Source organism: Trifolium pratense, linkage group LG6 (genome assembly GCF_020283565.1).
Source record: "Trifolium pratense cultivar HEN17-A07 linkage group LG6, ARS_RC_1.1, whole genome shotgun sequence".
NCBI lineage: Eukaryota > Viridiplantae > Streptophyta > Magnoliopsida > Fabales > Fabaceae > Trifolium > Trifolium pratense.
Window position 1 is genome coordinate 45,931,913 of NC_060064.1, and position 17,104 is coordinate 45,949,016.

The following is a 17,104-nucleotide window of genomic DNA, read 5'->3' on the forward strand; positions in this document are numbered from 1 at the left end:
GCGTGAGATTCATGTTGATTTTTGTTTTTGTTGTTGTTGTCTTCTTTTATTCATCTACATTCTTTACGAATGAGTATGTTTCTTGTAACAATAGGATGTTACCCATGGATGTTGTTATTTTCTACATCTTCATATGAGACTTGAGCTTTTTTCAATGTATTTGTTATGGTTATGGGTTATATAATACATGAAACTATCTCGCATATAACATATGAAAGATGCAGGTTATGGTTATGGTTATGGTTTTTCTACAACTTCATATGAGACTTGAGCTTTTTTCATGTATTTGTTATGGTTATGAGTTATATAATACATGAAACCATCTCGCATATAACGTATGAAAGGTGTAGGTTATGGTTATGGATTGTTTTTCTCTTCTTTTTCACATCTTCATAATAAAGATGCAGTCAAGGTTATGGGTTGTTGATTTCATGGTTTCTTCTTTTTCTTCGTCTTCATCATCGTCTTCCATCTTCACAGATCTGAACCTTAGCGCTCTGATACCACTGATATGGTTTTTTTGTGTGTTTTGTTATTGCGGAATTTGGTGGGATATAATTTTATGGAGAAAACTCTCCTCAAATATAGGTTATATGAAGAATAGTAAAGTTCTTATTTTATTCATATGCTTATGGCTCTATATATAGAGCTATATAAAAACAAATCATATATTTTTAAAACAAAATTAATCCTATAATAAATTCTAAACAAATCTTAAATATTCTAAACAGAAATATAAATCATAAACCCTAATATTATTTTATTTCAAATATAAATATAAAACTATATTTAAATATAAAATCTTCCAAAAAAGATATTTAGGCATTATTCCCAACAAGACCCTGCGTATAATTCATTAAAGAAAAATAAGTAAAAAACATGGGGTGAGATAAGTTCTAATTCATTCAAGTGGTATAAACAAACACACAAAAAGTACATTTGATAAACTAAATCATCAAAGCTGTACATAGGTATATCAAATGTAATGTCCATGCAATTCTACTCCTTTTGCATGTTGTACCGATAATTCAGACTCAAGAAAGTATACTAGGATGATATGATAACTTTTTTTTTTTTGAAATGCAAATAAATTTATTAAGCACAACATTATGTACAAGAAGTACATAAGGATGATATGATAACTAAAAGAAGAACAACACACTTTTAGGTTAATTAAGTACATCACACATTTTTTTGCCATTCAAAAAATAAAAAAGTACATCACACGTTCACTACTATGCTATTGTTAGGATTCCTAGCTTTATAATTATGCCCTAACAAAAATTGATCGGCATGAGTAATTAAGTTTTGAGTTTAATTATTGTGCACCGTCGGTGTAAATTATTTTTAGACATACATCTAATGACGCGTTGCCACATCATTTAATAAATGTGACATATCATGTGTTTTTAATTATCATACATGATGTGTCGGTTTATTATTAGACGCATATACAAAATAATTTTACACCGACAGTGCATATAAATTAAATTCTTAAGTTTTCCATACCAAAGCATGAGTAGTTAACAAGGCACGCGGGTCCTTCATAATCATTTCAAACAATCTATGAGTATGTTTCAGAAAAAGTAATACAAACAAATATCAATTTATGAGTATGTAAAATACCATCCTCACCTTTCACAAGCTAGGTACGTCATAAAGAAAGTGTTACCAGAACAACATCATTGACTCTCCTGAATATGGTGACTCGTCTCAATATTGTTCGTGATAAAATTATACACAACACATATATAAGAATCTATTCTATTTATTTTTCTCTCTCATTACTATTAATCATTTAATTATTGAATCTTTTATTACAAAGGAAGGTTGAGTTACTCATAATTAAGCATTGTGATGATGTGGCACTTTATAAGAAAACTTTACAATCACTATTAAAAAACATTTTCATCATCTCTTTTAATTAAATCATTTTAATTTTAATTATCAATATATCAAATTATCACTATATAACTTCTTACAATGGACCAACTAATATTATAATTTCCATGATTGTTGGAATTCTAAAATGAAAAATTAAATTAAAAGAGACCAACTAATATATAAGATTTATATAACCACAAAATATTCATGACTATTGGAATTCTTACTAATAAAAAAAAAAGTGTGTCTAATACTATTGGAATTCCCTTCATTGCATAGTTAATTGGTTCCTAAATGAAAAATGAAAAATTCAATTAAAAGATAATCAAGCATTGTGATGATGTGGGTAAAAGGAAGGTTGAGTTGCTCATAGGCAAGCATTTTGATGATGTGTCACTCTAAGAAAATGTTTCTAATCTCTATTAAAATCTTTTACTTATTTCTTTTAATTGGATATTTGTGTAAAATAACTTTACATCGAAGGTGCACAATAATTAAACTCGCATTATTGGATGATGCATGTGTAAAATAACTTTACACTGACGGTGTAAAATAATTAATTAAACTCACATTATTGGATGCATGTGTAAAATAACTTTACACCGACGGTGTAAAATAATTAATTAAACTCACATAATAACTTTACACCGACGGTGTAAAATAATTAATGCATGTGTAAAATAACTTTACACAGACGGTGTAAAATATTAAACTCACATTATTGGATGATGCATGTGTAAAATAACTTTACACCGACGGTCTAAAATAATTAATGCATGTGTAAAATAACTTTACACCGACGGTCTAAAATAATTAATGCATGTGTAAAATAACTTTACACCGACGGTGTAAAATAATTAATGTATGTGTAAAATAACTTTACACCGACGGTGTAAAATAATTAATTAAACTCACATTATTGGATGATGCATGTGTAAAATAACTTTACACCGACGGTGTAAAATAATTAATTAAACTCACATAATAACTTTACACCGACGGTGTAAAATAATTAATGTGTGTGTAAATAACTTTACACCGACGGTGTAAAATATTAAACTCACATTATTGGATGATGCATGTGTAAAATAACTTTACACCGACGGTGTAAAATAATTAATGCATGTGTAAAATAACTTTACACCGCCGGTGTAAAATAATTAATGCATGTGTAAAATAACTTTACACCGACGGTGTAAAATTTTAAACTCACAATATTGGATGATGCATGTGTAAAATAACTTTACACCGACTGTGTAAATAATTAATGCATGTGTAAAATAACTTTACACCGACGGTGTAAAATAATTAATGCATGTGTAAAATAACTTTACACCGATGGTGTAAAATAATTAATGCATGTGTAAATAACTTTACACCGACGGTGTAAAATAATTGATGAATGTGTAAAATAATTTTACACCGACGGTGTAAAATAATTAATTAAACTCACATTATTGGATGATGCATGTGTAAAATAACTTTACACCGACGATATAAAATAATTAATTAAACTCACATATTATTGGATGCATGTGTAAAATAATTAATTAAATTCACATTATTAGATGCATGTAAAATAACTTTACAATAATTAAACTCGTAACCAAATAATTTATGTATATACACTAAAGTTATTTAATTAATAAATAGATTTACTTCGAGATATCATCAGTGTTGAGTACCAGTTAGGCATCTTGACTGTATTCCGGTCTCTTCTGATAGCCCATTACATTAATACACTGCTTGTAAAGGTTAAAGTTCAATACAGGGATTAAAAGTTAACAATATTTATTTTTCAGAATAAAAAAAAAAGATTGAACTAAAATTGTAGGACTTAACCCCGAAGGGAGTCCTTCCAGAGGGTTTGGATATAGTTTTCAACCAGCAATAGACGCGCCTCGATTAGTACCTCATTAGTGTGTCATTGCCCCAAGCGCAAAGATGCTTATTCTCATAGCCTAAGTTTCAATTTATATAACATCATGTCATAAGACCGGATACCAAGTTTTAAAAAAAATTATATAACATCATATTCATCTTATTTCTCTTATAAGCAATGTGGGACTTTGAATCTTCTCATCACTTTTTGGCTTAAACAAGTGTGGGATTATGAAGTTATGGAGGAACTAAGACAAGCAAATAAGATTTCTCTAATTCCTTATGTAAACATAAGATTATTATAGACCTTATGTTAGTAGAATAGATTTTTTAAGACTTTTAAGAGTATGTTACACTGAATAAACATAAGAGGGAGAAAATAATTTTGGAATTTAGAGTCCAGAAGCAACAAAGTTATCATAAGATGGAATCAAAAGACACTTGTAAATTGTAAGACTTATACGTCATACTTTGAATTGGCAGCATTTAAATTGGTAGTGCTAAGACATTGTTTGGTGCATCAATCATATCCTGAACAATTCTAAGTGGAAACTTTAAAGATAGAATGCACTGGATCTTATGCACTAGACATCAATTTTTGTTTGATTCTCGGATCAATTTTTCTACCAAGTTAATATTTTCATAAACTATCACAGCTTTTTCCCATGTACATGTCTGTTCAATTTTTCTTCTAGAGGCATTTATAACTGTAAGTGTAATGTGATAATAAGTCCCTAGCCAATCCTTGAATTATGCAAAAAATGTATTACCTTTTTTATACACATTACAACAAATTAGAAATAGGAAACTTAGATCCTCTTGTCTAAGTTGCAGAAAAATACAAAGTATTTAATCCTAAGAGTTTTAAAACTAAATTGGGAGGGGCCGCGCGAACGCAGGCCCCCACAACAACAAATTATGATGTAGGCTCCACCACTTGGGTAGACCTTAGGCTAGCACCCCTCCAAAGTGCAATGGAGGTCACTTGCCTAGGCCATGGGCCTACATGATCACCCATTGACCCCATCCAGGTAAGTATGTTGCAATGTATCACACACTTCTATTTTATAACACATGCTTAAAACCAATGACTATTAAACTTCCAATGTGGGACTTAGATAAGATGTAATTATTAGTTCAAACAAAACAATTAGGAAATCCAGAAACATGATTTCACAAAATAAAAAACCAGAAACATGCACACAACAGAGTAGCATACAACCAAAAAGTGTCGGTATGGGCCAATCCGGACTGTGCGCTTAATCTATCAGCATCATGTGGTGATTTGAAACCTGACATTGCGGAAACTAGCCGTTGAGTCTCTTGATTTTTCATTTTTATGGCTTTGAACAGAATATGTCAAAGATATGGAGCATAAATTTTTCGTTGTATTTGATAGAATGACTACTGAATTGTATACTATATATGTATATACAAGAGTTATTGAGACAAAATTATCCAATCCTAAACAAATCCTTAAAATTTGGATTCTGTATAAGATTTGGGCATAAAATTATGACTCAACATACTATTGAGTCATGATGTTCAAAAGACAGACTCTAGTTTTAATCAAACGCCTAAATACACTCTCTAAACCATTTTCAATCATTTCAATTTAGTTTCTTCAAAAAAAAAATCATTTCAATTGCATTCTCCATAGCCTCAAATTTCATCTTGGCAACACTAGAACCTTCTCTTAAAAGGGTTCTCAGAGATGCATCCACACACTCCAATTCATTGAAATTCTCCAACTTCTCTTCACATGATGATGCTACCATATTATGCATCAACTTTGTCAATTTGAACCATTTGGTTGCCTTTGACTTTGATGCAGAACCAACCAAGAAAGACAAAATGGATTGAAAGATAGACATGTTCATTACTATGACCTCTCTAAGAACTCTTATCACAGAAACAACTTCTTGATCTTGATTCAAAATCAAGGAAGCTCCAAACTTACTTGTTTTAAAGATTTGATCAACTTTGTGACATTCTGTTTCATTTTCTTGGTGAACAAGTTATATTCGACTACACTTGTTTCTATGTATGAAAATCGCTTTCTCCTTCTAAGAGAAGAGTGAAGTGTTTGAACATTTTCTTTCATTTGTAACATGGTGTCCCTTGTGATGCCACATACATCCAAAATTTTCACCGAACCATCCATCAACTCTTCTACGAATTTCTCACGTCTATTGTGAGAAATAGCCTTTTGTGTTGATGTCATATTGATAAGATCTTCCAATGAAATATACAAATCTTCAAGATAGGAAAGGCCAGTGATATATGTATCTGATAAATATGCTTGGATCTCAACCCCAAAAACTAGCTCAAAGGGTGAGGTTGTCCTCACATATTTATACACTTCACATCCCGGGAACCTAAGCAATGTGAGACTTCAAACAAATTCCAACAACACAAACTACATATTCAACACCCACCCTCACGCCTAGCGTGGTTGATTCTAAAAGTATCATCAAGATATTTAATCGAAGGTTTACCCCCTAGTAGTGTATAAAACTAAGAATCAATCAAATATCTCTCTTAAAGGGAAGCTTTAGTTTCAAATTAGAAATTAGAAACCCATATTGGCATTGTGATTAATTTAGGGACTCCATTAAATATATGGAAAATGCTAAACAGTGCCTCCAAGGCAATATTTAAGCATATTAAAAAAAAATTATGTCTTGAAATTTGTGCATTTAATACCTTAAAAGTGTAAAAAGTTGTCTTACCAACACCAACTACTCCCTTCTTCCCAAAATATAAGAGCATCCACAATGGAGATACCTTACTTTTTTTAAAGAGTTTAATGTGATTTTTTGCTTATAATAGCGATCGGAGGGAATATAAAATAGAAGCGAAAAAATGTAAGAGAAAATTCAGTAAATCAATGAGGTACAAAAAGTACACTTCATGAGAACACGACAATCTCTAAAATAAGTCAAGAAAAACCTGAAGTTAATAAGTGTTTGTTTGATAACATAAATAAATTCACTTATAACTTATCGGATTAGTCTATCGGTAGAGAATCTCAAGTTCGTAGTACGGCCCCCATATGCAAGGTTCTTTGGGATTGATTAAAACTTACTATCTACTTAGGAGCACTAGTAATTAATTACCTCTCGTGTATAAAAATATTTAAGAGCACTAGTTACCTCTTTGTATGTTACTTTTTAAAAGTATAAATAATACTCCTTTTTTTTTATACATAAATAATACTTATTTTAATGTGGAAATTATTTATTCAGCAATATAATGTAGCGAAATATTTTCTCGCGAGATTTCGCACCACATATATTCACATAGAGATGTTTGAAAAGTCAAGCCAATTAATTTGTAACAAGTGTCATTTGTGAGAATTGCTATTGGTATCCTTCAAGTCTATGAGTCTTTCACCGTGTACAAGGTACGAATACTACTATAATGAATACAAATTTTATAAAATCTATCGTTTGATTGAAAGCTTATATTATATAGATCATCCACAAATTTTTTATCAACACAAAACTTAGGGCCAACCCCTCCACTTAAGACCCTCATTAATACCCAGCGATAATTGGACGCAATAGTCTAAGTCAATCATTTAATTCAACATAGAAGTCAAGTGAAAATAATCTGTGACATTTTTATTCATATTAAACTTCATCAAATTTTAGTTGTTAAAAATGTTATTGTAACCAACTAAACTGAAACCTTTTGTTCAAAATAAGTTCCTTTCCGCTCCTCGTGCAACTAACAGTTGATGTGTTAGTGTTAGAAACGAGGACGGTTGTTGTCTAGTTAATGGCCAAGGTGTATTTTGAAGTCGTTCAATTTGAGTCATTAAATTGCTTTTTTCCCCTGCATTGTTTCCTCCAAGGCCCCCCAAAGTGACTATTTTGACCCTATAAACAATTCACCTGCACAAAATCTACTTCTGAGCCTCAAGTTCAAAGCTTCGCACAGAACTTAATTTGGATCAACAATTCACCAAACGGGTACCGAAACGACCGCAATCGAGTTAGTTTTCCACAGAATCAAACTCCACTAAATTTGGAATTACAGAGAGAGATTAATTACCGTTTTAGTGAAGGTATGTTCAAATTAATCATCGTATGAAACTACTACTGGTATTTTTGTCATGCCTCCCACCCTGTGGCTCATTTTTGAATACTATTTACATGTATTGAAAGCTAACGAAATTACCCTTGTTGGCATTTTTGAATATTAACAATTTATATAATATATAATAATAAGTTTTACATAAAATTGTGACTTAAGGTTAAGAGTTTAATTGTTGTGTGTTGTGAGTGTAAAGAATCTTTACACATGCATCCAATGATGTGTTGCCACATCATTTAATGAATGTGACACATCATGTGTTTTTAAATATCATACATGATGTGTTGGTATATTATTGGACGCATGTGTAAAATAACTTTACACTGACAATGAAGATAAATTAAATTCTATCAGAATATTTATTTATGATAAAATGGACTAGAAGGTACATTTTAACATAAGAGAGGATGATAGTACGTGTAATTCAAACTTTTTATTAAGCGAGAAGATTGTCATTAACTCGAATAATATTATGTTGTTGCAATAAGTCCTTCAATTTAAAATTACAATAATTATTAAATTTCTTCAAAGTACAAGGATGAATAATATTTGTCCCTTTGGCTGATAGAATAGATCTAATTGAACAATTTTGCTTATAATTATAGAGTTCATTTTTGTTTTACCAACCTTTCATTATTATTTTTTATTTCTTATATAGTCTTTCATAATCCTAAATTATTTTATGTATTGGAAGTCGAGCGCAACCCACAAATCTTAGAGGTCTCGTGTTTAAAATTAGAACAATTATATTAAATGTCACTTGTTCCGGACTAGACTAAATCACAATATACTAAATATCATGGGGGTGTAAAGCTCTAGAAAATTACTTTTTATCCCCCATAGTGCTCTTAGGCCCCCCAAATACCTAAAAACAACCCTGATTTTTTTTTGGATCTAGATGATTTGGATGATACAATCTGAAAACGCCTAATTTTGGAACGTACATTCCAAAATTAGTTAATTTCGGATTGTAACTTCCGAAATATAAAAAAATTGAAAATAAAATGATCATTTCGGAGCGTAAGTTCCGAAATTAGTTAATTTTGGATTCTATAATACAAAATTAGTTAATTTCGGATGGTAACTTCCAAAATATAACAAAAAAAAAAATTGAAAGAAAAAAAAGTCACTTTATCATGTACATTCCAAAATTAGTTAATTTCGGATTGTAATTTTCGAAATATCATTTTATTTATAAAAAAAAATGCCATTTTGGAACATAATTCCAAAACTAACTAGGGATAATTTGGTCAGAATGAGGCCTTACAGCAACTCTAATAATTATGCAATAAGTCCTTTCAATTTAAAATTAGTATAATTATTAAATTTCTTTAAAGTACAAGGATGAATAATATTTGTCCCTTGGCTGATAGAATAGATCTCATAGAATACCTTTGCTAATAATTATATAATTCATTTTTCTTTTACCAACCTTTCATTATTATTTTTTATTTCTTATCTAGTCTTTCATAATAGAGAGAGGAAAATCAAAATTATTTTATGTATTGGAATTAGTCGAGCGCAACCCGCATATCTTAGCCATGGTGTTTAAAATTAGAACAATTTTATTAAGGTTCTATTTGACAAAAATAGCGGATGACTGAGAAGTTAACTTTTAGCTTATGGCTGGTGATTGATGACTGATAGTTGATAAGTAAAAGGACATTCTTGATTCATAATAAAATTTAGGACAAAACTTACATGCATTTCCATACATGCATTTCTTACTTTTCCACTCACAAAGACGTGGTTATTTGTGTTTTTTCATTTTAAAAAAATAAAAGAAAATTATTTTTTAATAAAAAAACCACCTCTTTGTGAGAGGAAAAGTAAGAAATGCATCTATGGAAATGCATGTAAGTTTTGTCCTAAAATTTATATCAAGTTAATATTTAAAATACTTATAATTCAGTGATTTAAATTTATTATAAATATATTTTCTTTTCAGATTTTATAAATAAAAAAAATATAGCAATAAAATATATTCAACACAATAAAAAGTTCAAATATGTCTTTTATATTTATTTTTTATCAATTTTGATTATTAAATTACTAAAACTAAAAGCACAAGTTATAAATTCGTGTACATATTTTATTATTCTAAGTTGAAGTTACAACTAAATTATTTTTTCCACTTCATATTGGATCTACTATTATTTTAGTTATTAATTTAACCTAGAAATCGGTTAGTAAAACATGTATATATGTTTGATGCGTAAAAAAAACAGCATATATATGGTTCGTAATACTGTTTTTTCATTCGTACTATATAAATAGTGAATACAGAGACTCTAATGCATATTTAGTTTATTTAATTCATAATAAATTATAAAAGATAAAAAATGTTTTTAAATAAAATAATAAGGGTAAATATGGAAGAAAAAATTATAAGCTATAAGCTCAATAGTGTCTAGAAAATAAGCTATAAGCTAATAAAATAAGCAATAAGTTTTTTTTTTTGAAGAAGCTAAATTAGCCCACCCAAATTGGCGCCAGAGAGAATCGAACCTCAGACCTCAAGAGGATCACACTCCCAGATCCCAAGCCAATACCAATGCACCAACCCAAGTGGGTTCAAAAATAAGCAATAAGCTATCTTATTGTGCTTGCCAAACAGACCCTAAATGTCACTTGTTCCAGACCGGAGCAAATCCCAATATACTAAAGATCGTGGGGGTGTAAAGCTCTAATGTATGTTACCGAGAAAGGATTCTCTCAAGTTGAAATAAAATTGAGGAAATAATGTTGATATTTGGACCATTAAATTGTACATATAAAACAAAATTTAAATCTAAAAAAAATGGATTAAAGTTGATTGATAGTTGAAAGGTAAAATGACTATTTTATTTTAACTAAAAACCCTTTGTCATGAACATTATTTTATTAAAACAATAAGTAACTACATTCCATGATTACAGACTTTCGTACATGTATTAAAATCAGTTAGACTTAAGAATTAAATCAGGATATTCAGGATAGTTATAAATACTCTGGGATGGTTGTTAAGAACACTAAGAAACTAGAATAGACGGGTATATTAGTGGTTAACACCCAAACCACCATTCAATATAAATTTGACTATAGTAAGATTCCCGTACATTAGTAGAAATCCGTTAAGTTAAGGAAATAATGCGAGTAATAACCAACGTGGCATAGCTATGTTACAACGGGTAGAGGAGAACATCCTAAGTGGAAAAGATCCTGAGTGGAGAACATCTTAAGAGGAGAACATCCTAGTGGACCTTTCGAGATATACTCACCTCGGAAGTTTTCTATAAAGTGAACCAAGATAACTATACATCTTTAGTTTCTATTAAGAGAATTACTATTATGATTAAGTCATTCTTACAAATGTAATGAATTAATAATCGAATCCAAAATGATTCGTAAGAGATAGTTGCACCTAGATTGGTAGTGAGGAATCCATTGAGACGAAGTGACTGTCTCATCCCACTCCTTTTTTATACAGATAAACAGGTTGCACCGTAGAGAGCTATGAACTAGAAGAAATGAAGTAGCATTGTATGTTATTGTCATTGTTTATCTGAATATTCTATTAAACTATTGTATAAGTTAATGTCATAGTATATTTGTATTAACTGGTTATTTATGACTTTTTTAACGTACCAACGACATGCCACGATAATTTTTTGCTGAGAAAAACATATTTTGCAGCAACTTTATATTTTTCTCAATAACATATATTACAGTCAAAAACCTTATTTCTTATAGTGCTTGCGAGATTCATAGCTGTTATTAATTGTGTTAAAATAGTATTGTTGCAAAAATGTGAAGGCAAAAATGTGAAGACAAATTATGATGCCAACCCACAAAGCCACTCAACACTTGGAGTTGGTTCGAATTTGACATAAAGTATATCAGTTTTACATGCAACGCAACCCAATTAACTTTATAGGCAAATACTAACGAGTGTCCTCGAGGTACTAGTATTCTTTAAGCTCTTAAATAGTAAAATTTTTACAATTTTTATGGGAATGCGTAAAGTCAACGCATTGAAAATTATACTGTTTAATTTTTTGAATAATTTTTTTTTTTAAATGGAACACTTAAAGAGTGTCCCAAAAACATTGGTTAGCGAGACGCTTAACTTAAATCGGGCCTAGTAAGACTTAGGTTGAAATTTCATATGTAACAAAATTTAAAATGTCCCTATCAAATGACTTATACTCACAGAACGGAACCTTAATTAAATCTATTATTACCGCATAATAATTAGTAAAGCAAATTAGATTTCAAAGAATTATTATATGTATATTCATAGTGTGTACACGTACAATCGAGAAATAAATAAAAAGAATGAGAAGTACCGTCACAAAAATAATAATACTCTATCTACTACTAGTCAATAATCCTCCTATTTATAGACCTATGTCACCATGCCTCCATAAAAAATAAAAATAAAGAAAAAACTTTGTTACGCATAGAACTTAATTAATCAACAATCAACATGCTCCACCACCTCCTGCTCCTCCTCCAGCTGCGCCTCCACCGCCGCCGTCAAATGCTCCCCCACCACCTGCACCCCCAATAATTCCACCCATTGTTCCATTATGATGATGAAAATTATGGTGGTGATTGTGATGGGCAAAACCTCCACCACCACCACTTCCATATGCTGGCTGGACTCCCATTGCTCGGCACAACAAACTCAATATTACAGCTAAGACAAACACAGAAACAGCTATTACGATAAATATCACGAATGGTTCCATCTCTCAAATATTATGGCATATGCTTATAAATTATAAATCCTTCCCCTTAAACATTTTTATAGTACTTAGCATCAAGGCTTGACTTTTCGTCATATAACAAGTTTTTGGTTTACTTGTCATTACGCGAAGGAATGTGACATATTACACGTTAGTTTATTGTCTAAGACAAGTAACTAATTAAGTACACATTGCGTAATGGTTTTTGAGTGTATATATAAAATATGTTCAAAATTGACCAAGACTATGTCTTTTATATGGTCAAACTTTGACAAATTACTGAATGCTAAATGGAACAAGTACGTGCCACCATCTCTTAATTTTCTAGCTAGTATGTTCCGATTTATGTTTGACTGCTTCAATTTTTTATCCATGGGTTAATTACCTCTCATGTCTAAAGCTTTTAATATGAAATCAATTTCTATTTTTTTCTTTAATTTTGGACATATGTCTTATAAGATTATCGTTAAGCTTACTTCGTTCTATTTTAAATTCCTTGTGCATATCCTTAATGTCTATAGTTTTTCGAACATTGGAGTCATCAATGTTTCAAAAAAAAATGTTTCAAAAAGTATTGGTTATGCCTATTTTAGAAGGAAATATATTAAAATCATGATAGTAAAATTTCGTTATTTCATCAACTTATTGAAAAAATTTATCCAACTTTGATTTAAAGTATTGGTTATGCCTATTTTAGAAGGAAATATATTAAAATCATGATAGTAGAATCACCGGTTGTATTGTAGTAATTGAAAGCAAACCTTTATAACATATCATTCAAGCTACACACAAAAGTCTTCAGAATTTCTTCGTACCATTCTATTGTGTCTTCATAACTATGGCATAAAAGCTATTCCAATGCATTATTATTTGTCATGGCTGCTTTCAACAAGAAAACAACACACAAAAACGCGAAAATAGAAAAATAGAAAATTAAAAGGCTTCTAAAGCTATTTTTTTAATGTCCAATTCTTTTACAAAAATAAAAGTAGAAAAGGAAAATTAGTAGAAGGAAAAGTAACTAAATTAACTAGATCATCATGAAATGTGGTAGCTCTTTAAAAACGAAATGTTAGCTTCTATTTTCCCTGGCACGACGGTGGTCATATCCAAAATGGTAATTATTAGAATATTCATAGTTGACTAAAGTTATTATTGTTATTATTAGTATTGATTGTAAATAATTAGTAGTAATTGTAAATTATGACTAAGAGATATTGCCTTGTATTATATAGATGAACATGAGATCTGATCGTGCCTGATCAGAAGATGCGACCGCGCCGGCGTTGTGCTCTTGATTACCCCTGTTGAAGTGGAGGGGAGTTGTGTACCTGCAGGCACTCCGACGCTCAAGTCAGTTTAAGTGTGGAGTGAAGGTTTTCTTATGCTAGATCATACGTACCTTGTAAGTGAGATGGGATCACGTATATATAGCCCCCAGCGCAGGGCCAAGGCCCTTGATGGCATTAATGGTCATCAAGTGGCTGCCGGAAAACGGCTAGTGAGCCTCGATGAGCAGTTAATGCTAATCATTCCGTTGAGTTTGACGTTACAGACGTCCTAGAGAAGTAACCGTTGATACCCCGAGCATTCCTGATATGTCCGCACATTAGAGGTTGTTCCGGCTATACAAGCTCGATGGCTAGTTCTCCAAGCGTCTAAGCTCGGTCCAGAACAAGATCAATGAAAGGCAACAAGCCTAAAACTATCTTACATGGTATCAGAAACCTTGGTTAGATCCAAACCCTAAATTATCTACAACAGAGCCGCAGCCCTCTCACAAACCTTCTCTTTCCCAAAGTTGTTGTTTTCTACCATACCTCACCAAATTAAAATCTCTCATAAACAAAAGCCAGCATATCACCGAAGATAGCTTTTTCATTCCAATCATATTTAACATCCCTCTATGCCAACAAATTTTCACATACCTCACATCATCACGGAACACCAGTTTATTTATTATTAGTTTTTTTTTTAACTCGTGATCATCCTTCAATTCTTATTATGGCCACCGATCCAAACAATTCCTCCTCCATCATTGGAACCACCCCTCCTCCTCCAACACCCACTTCTACACAGACTCATCCTGCCCTCACTGTACCAAATATCACTAATTTCATTAAGATCACATTGAGCATAGAAAAGGGAACGTATAACACTTAGTCTTAATTATTTAAACCAGTGTCAAAGGCTATTCTCATGCACTTCCAGGCCAAACTCTGCCTTCAACTTCAGCCTCGTTCGAGGGAGGGTATTAGCAATACACAACTGTCATTGAATAAAAATTATATTAAGTGTGGGACACAAACAACACTTAAAGAGAATCCCTATAATTGTGACACAATTAATGGAAAGTTGGTTGAAGATTGAAAGCTGTGTAGCCGTAACAAATAAGCCAACAAATCAACCATATTTTATCAAGAAATTTGTCTATGTTTTAGGGATTTGTTATTCAGTATTTATACATGACCGTTGTACACACTAATATATATTTCCTCTACGTCTCTTGTATCAATCAGTGTTCACGTTTACAATATTTCTAATAAAGTGAAAATATTTCATCTCGATCCTTATTTTCTTCTCTTCTTCTGGGTCAAGATGATGATAGTTTGGGTCAACAACCATTTACTGGCCTTGGTGCGATGCCCAAAGGACATAATGTTGACTTTGATTTTTTTTTTCTACTGTGTTAATCTAGAGGATTATCCTAAATCTTAATAATGTGTAGAGGATCATAAGAATGTGTTTGATAATATTTTTGAGGTTGTTTCTTATTCCAACACACTTGAACATGCAGTTAGATAAGTTGTTCATTTTATTAATTTAAATGTTTGTTATCATAAAAAAGTACTAAATGAGTGAGATATGGACAAAAAATGAATAAATCTTTATATTTTTAATTTATAATGTGCTGTTACTTCTTCGATGCATTATTCATTCAACTAATTTTTTCATCATTTTTTATTGTTGTCTCTTTTTGGATTTTTCCATGTCTATGAATTTTAATAAAAATAATAATGATAATCAAGATTTTTATATGAGGTTTTTACTAAAGTTAAGTGACCAGTATTATCCTAGGCGCTTAATTACAATAGAAACATAATTGGGTTTTCCTTTTATAGAATTAATTAACTAGTTCTTCTACCCGTGCATGCACGGGTGAATTTTGGAGGAGTTATATATTTCAATAATCTTTTTTATAAAAATTGATTATGAAATCATGACTGAGGTTCGAACACTGGTTATTCCACTTTGTGTGTGTGAGTTTTCAATGACTTTGTCATTTTGTTTATCAACAAAAAAAATAAAATTGATTATGAAAAAGAATAAAAATGTGTTTTAAGTTAATAATTATATATTATGTAAATTTTTTATTTTTTTTTACAGTAAAAGTTTAAATATTTTATGTAAAAGTTTAAATATGGTTTTAATCCACAATTGGTCGTAGTTTTTCCAGTATCAGAAACATTTTTAAAATTAAATACAGTACAACTGAAGTTATCTTGTGCAATTTATTTTTTTTAGCAGGTCAAACACAATCTTAGGCTCTATTTTGATTGCTGGAATATAATGGAATGAATCAGAGTGGAATAAAGTAGAGTGGAATTAGATCTAGCGGAATAGAATAAATCATTCACTTCATTTTTTGGATATTTTAAAAGGAGATGAATAAAATTAAAGGTAAGTAGTGGTATGAGATGAAACAATATATATCCAAACAAAACATTATTCTAATCCATCTCTTTCTATTTCATTTCATCTTATTCCGAAAATCTAAACGTAGCCATAGTCTAACTCCATTACTATAATTGAGGATTTTTTCTAGAAAATTTTCCGAAACTTTTTTCCCGAAAATTTTTCCAGGAGTTTTTCCGAAAAACAAAACGTTTTCTCTCAAGATAACTCAATAATTTTTTTCTCGAAAAAATTTCAAAGATTTTTTTCCGAAACTTTTTTTGTTGAGGATTTTTTCCGAGAATAAAGTAAAAATTAGCATAATTTTTTTAGAGGTTATAAGCTGCATTTATGGTACTCCCTCTGGCCTCAATATTAAGCAAATATATCAATTTGCACACTTATTAAAAAGTTTTTTTATTTTGATTTTATGTAAAATTTCTATTACAATGACTAAAATGATCTTATAATATACTTCCTTCATCTCAATTTGATTGACACAATTGATTGTTGTGCACTATATTCACACATGTTGCTTTGACCTTATTTTTCTACTAATAAACAAAATAAATATTAAGCATATAAGATGTTGTTTGATTCGTCTCGATAAGTATTTTCAAAATATCAAATTTTTATAATTTTTACTATTATACAATTAAAAATATTTATCGTCAAAGTTATGCATCGGCATGCGTGAAACAGTCAACTGTGTCAATCAAATTGGGACGAAGTGAGTATTAAATTTGCATTGAGACTCTAGTAGAGTGACTCTACAATCATGTTAAAAAGTAGAACAATTAATGAGACTACTTTTGGAAGAATAATATTAAATA

The 17,104-nt window shown here is 30.5% G+C and overlaps 1 protein-coding gene, 2 non-coding genes and 1 pseudogene across 3 annotated transcripts; all 4 read right to left on the reverse strand.

Annotated features, from left to right (window-relative positions):
- Positions 1-3,677: 3,677 nt before the first annotated feature.
- Positions 3,678-3,830, reverse strand: LOC123893407. The gene has a single exon (XR_006803502.1). It is a non-coding gene; the product is annotated as a U4 spliceosomal RNA (small nuclear RNA).
- An 813-nt stretch (positions 3,831-4,643) lies between these two features.
- LOC123893354 lies at positions 4,644-4,804 on the reverse strand. The gene has a single exon (XR_006803458.1). It is a non-coding gene; the product is annotated as a U1 spliceosomal RNA (small nuclear RNA).
- Positions 4,805-5,293: 489 nt separating this feature from the next.
- LOC123893092 lies at positions 5,294-6,004 on the reverse strand (annotated as a pseudogene).
- Positions 6,005-12,329: 6,325 nt separating this feature from the next.
- LOC123892400 (transcription factor Maf-like) lies at positions 12,330-12,599 on the reverse strand. Its single transcript, XM_045942185.1, has one exon. It carries the CDS (start codon positions 12,597-12,599, stop codon positions 12,330-12,332), a length of 270 nt encoding a protein of 89 aa, XP_045798141.1.
- Between the last annotated feature and the right edge of the window lie 4,505 nt (positions 12,600-17,104).

What these genes read in the sequence shown, in the direction of transcription:
- LOC123892400 (XM_045942185.1), bottom strand. Translation starts at nt 12,599, where the DNA reads ATGGAACCATTCGTGATATTTATCGTAATAGCTGTTTCTGTGTTTGTC.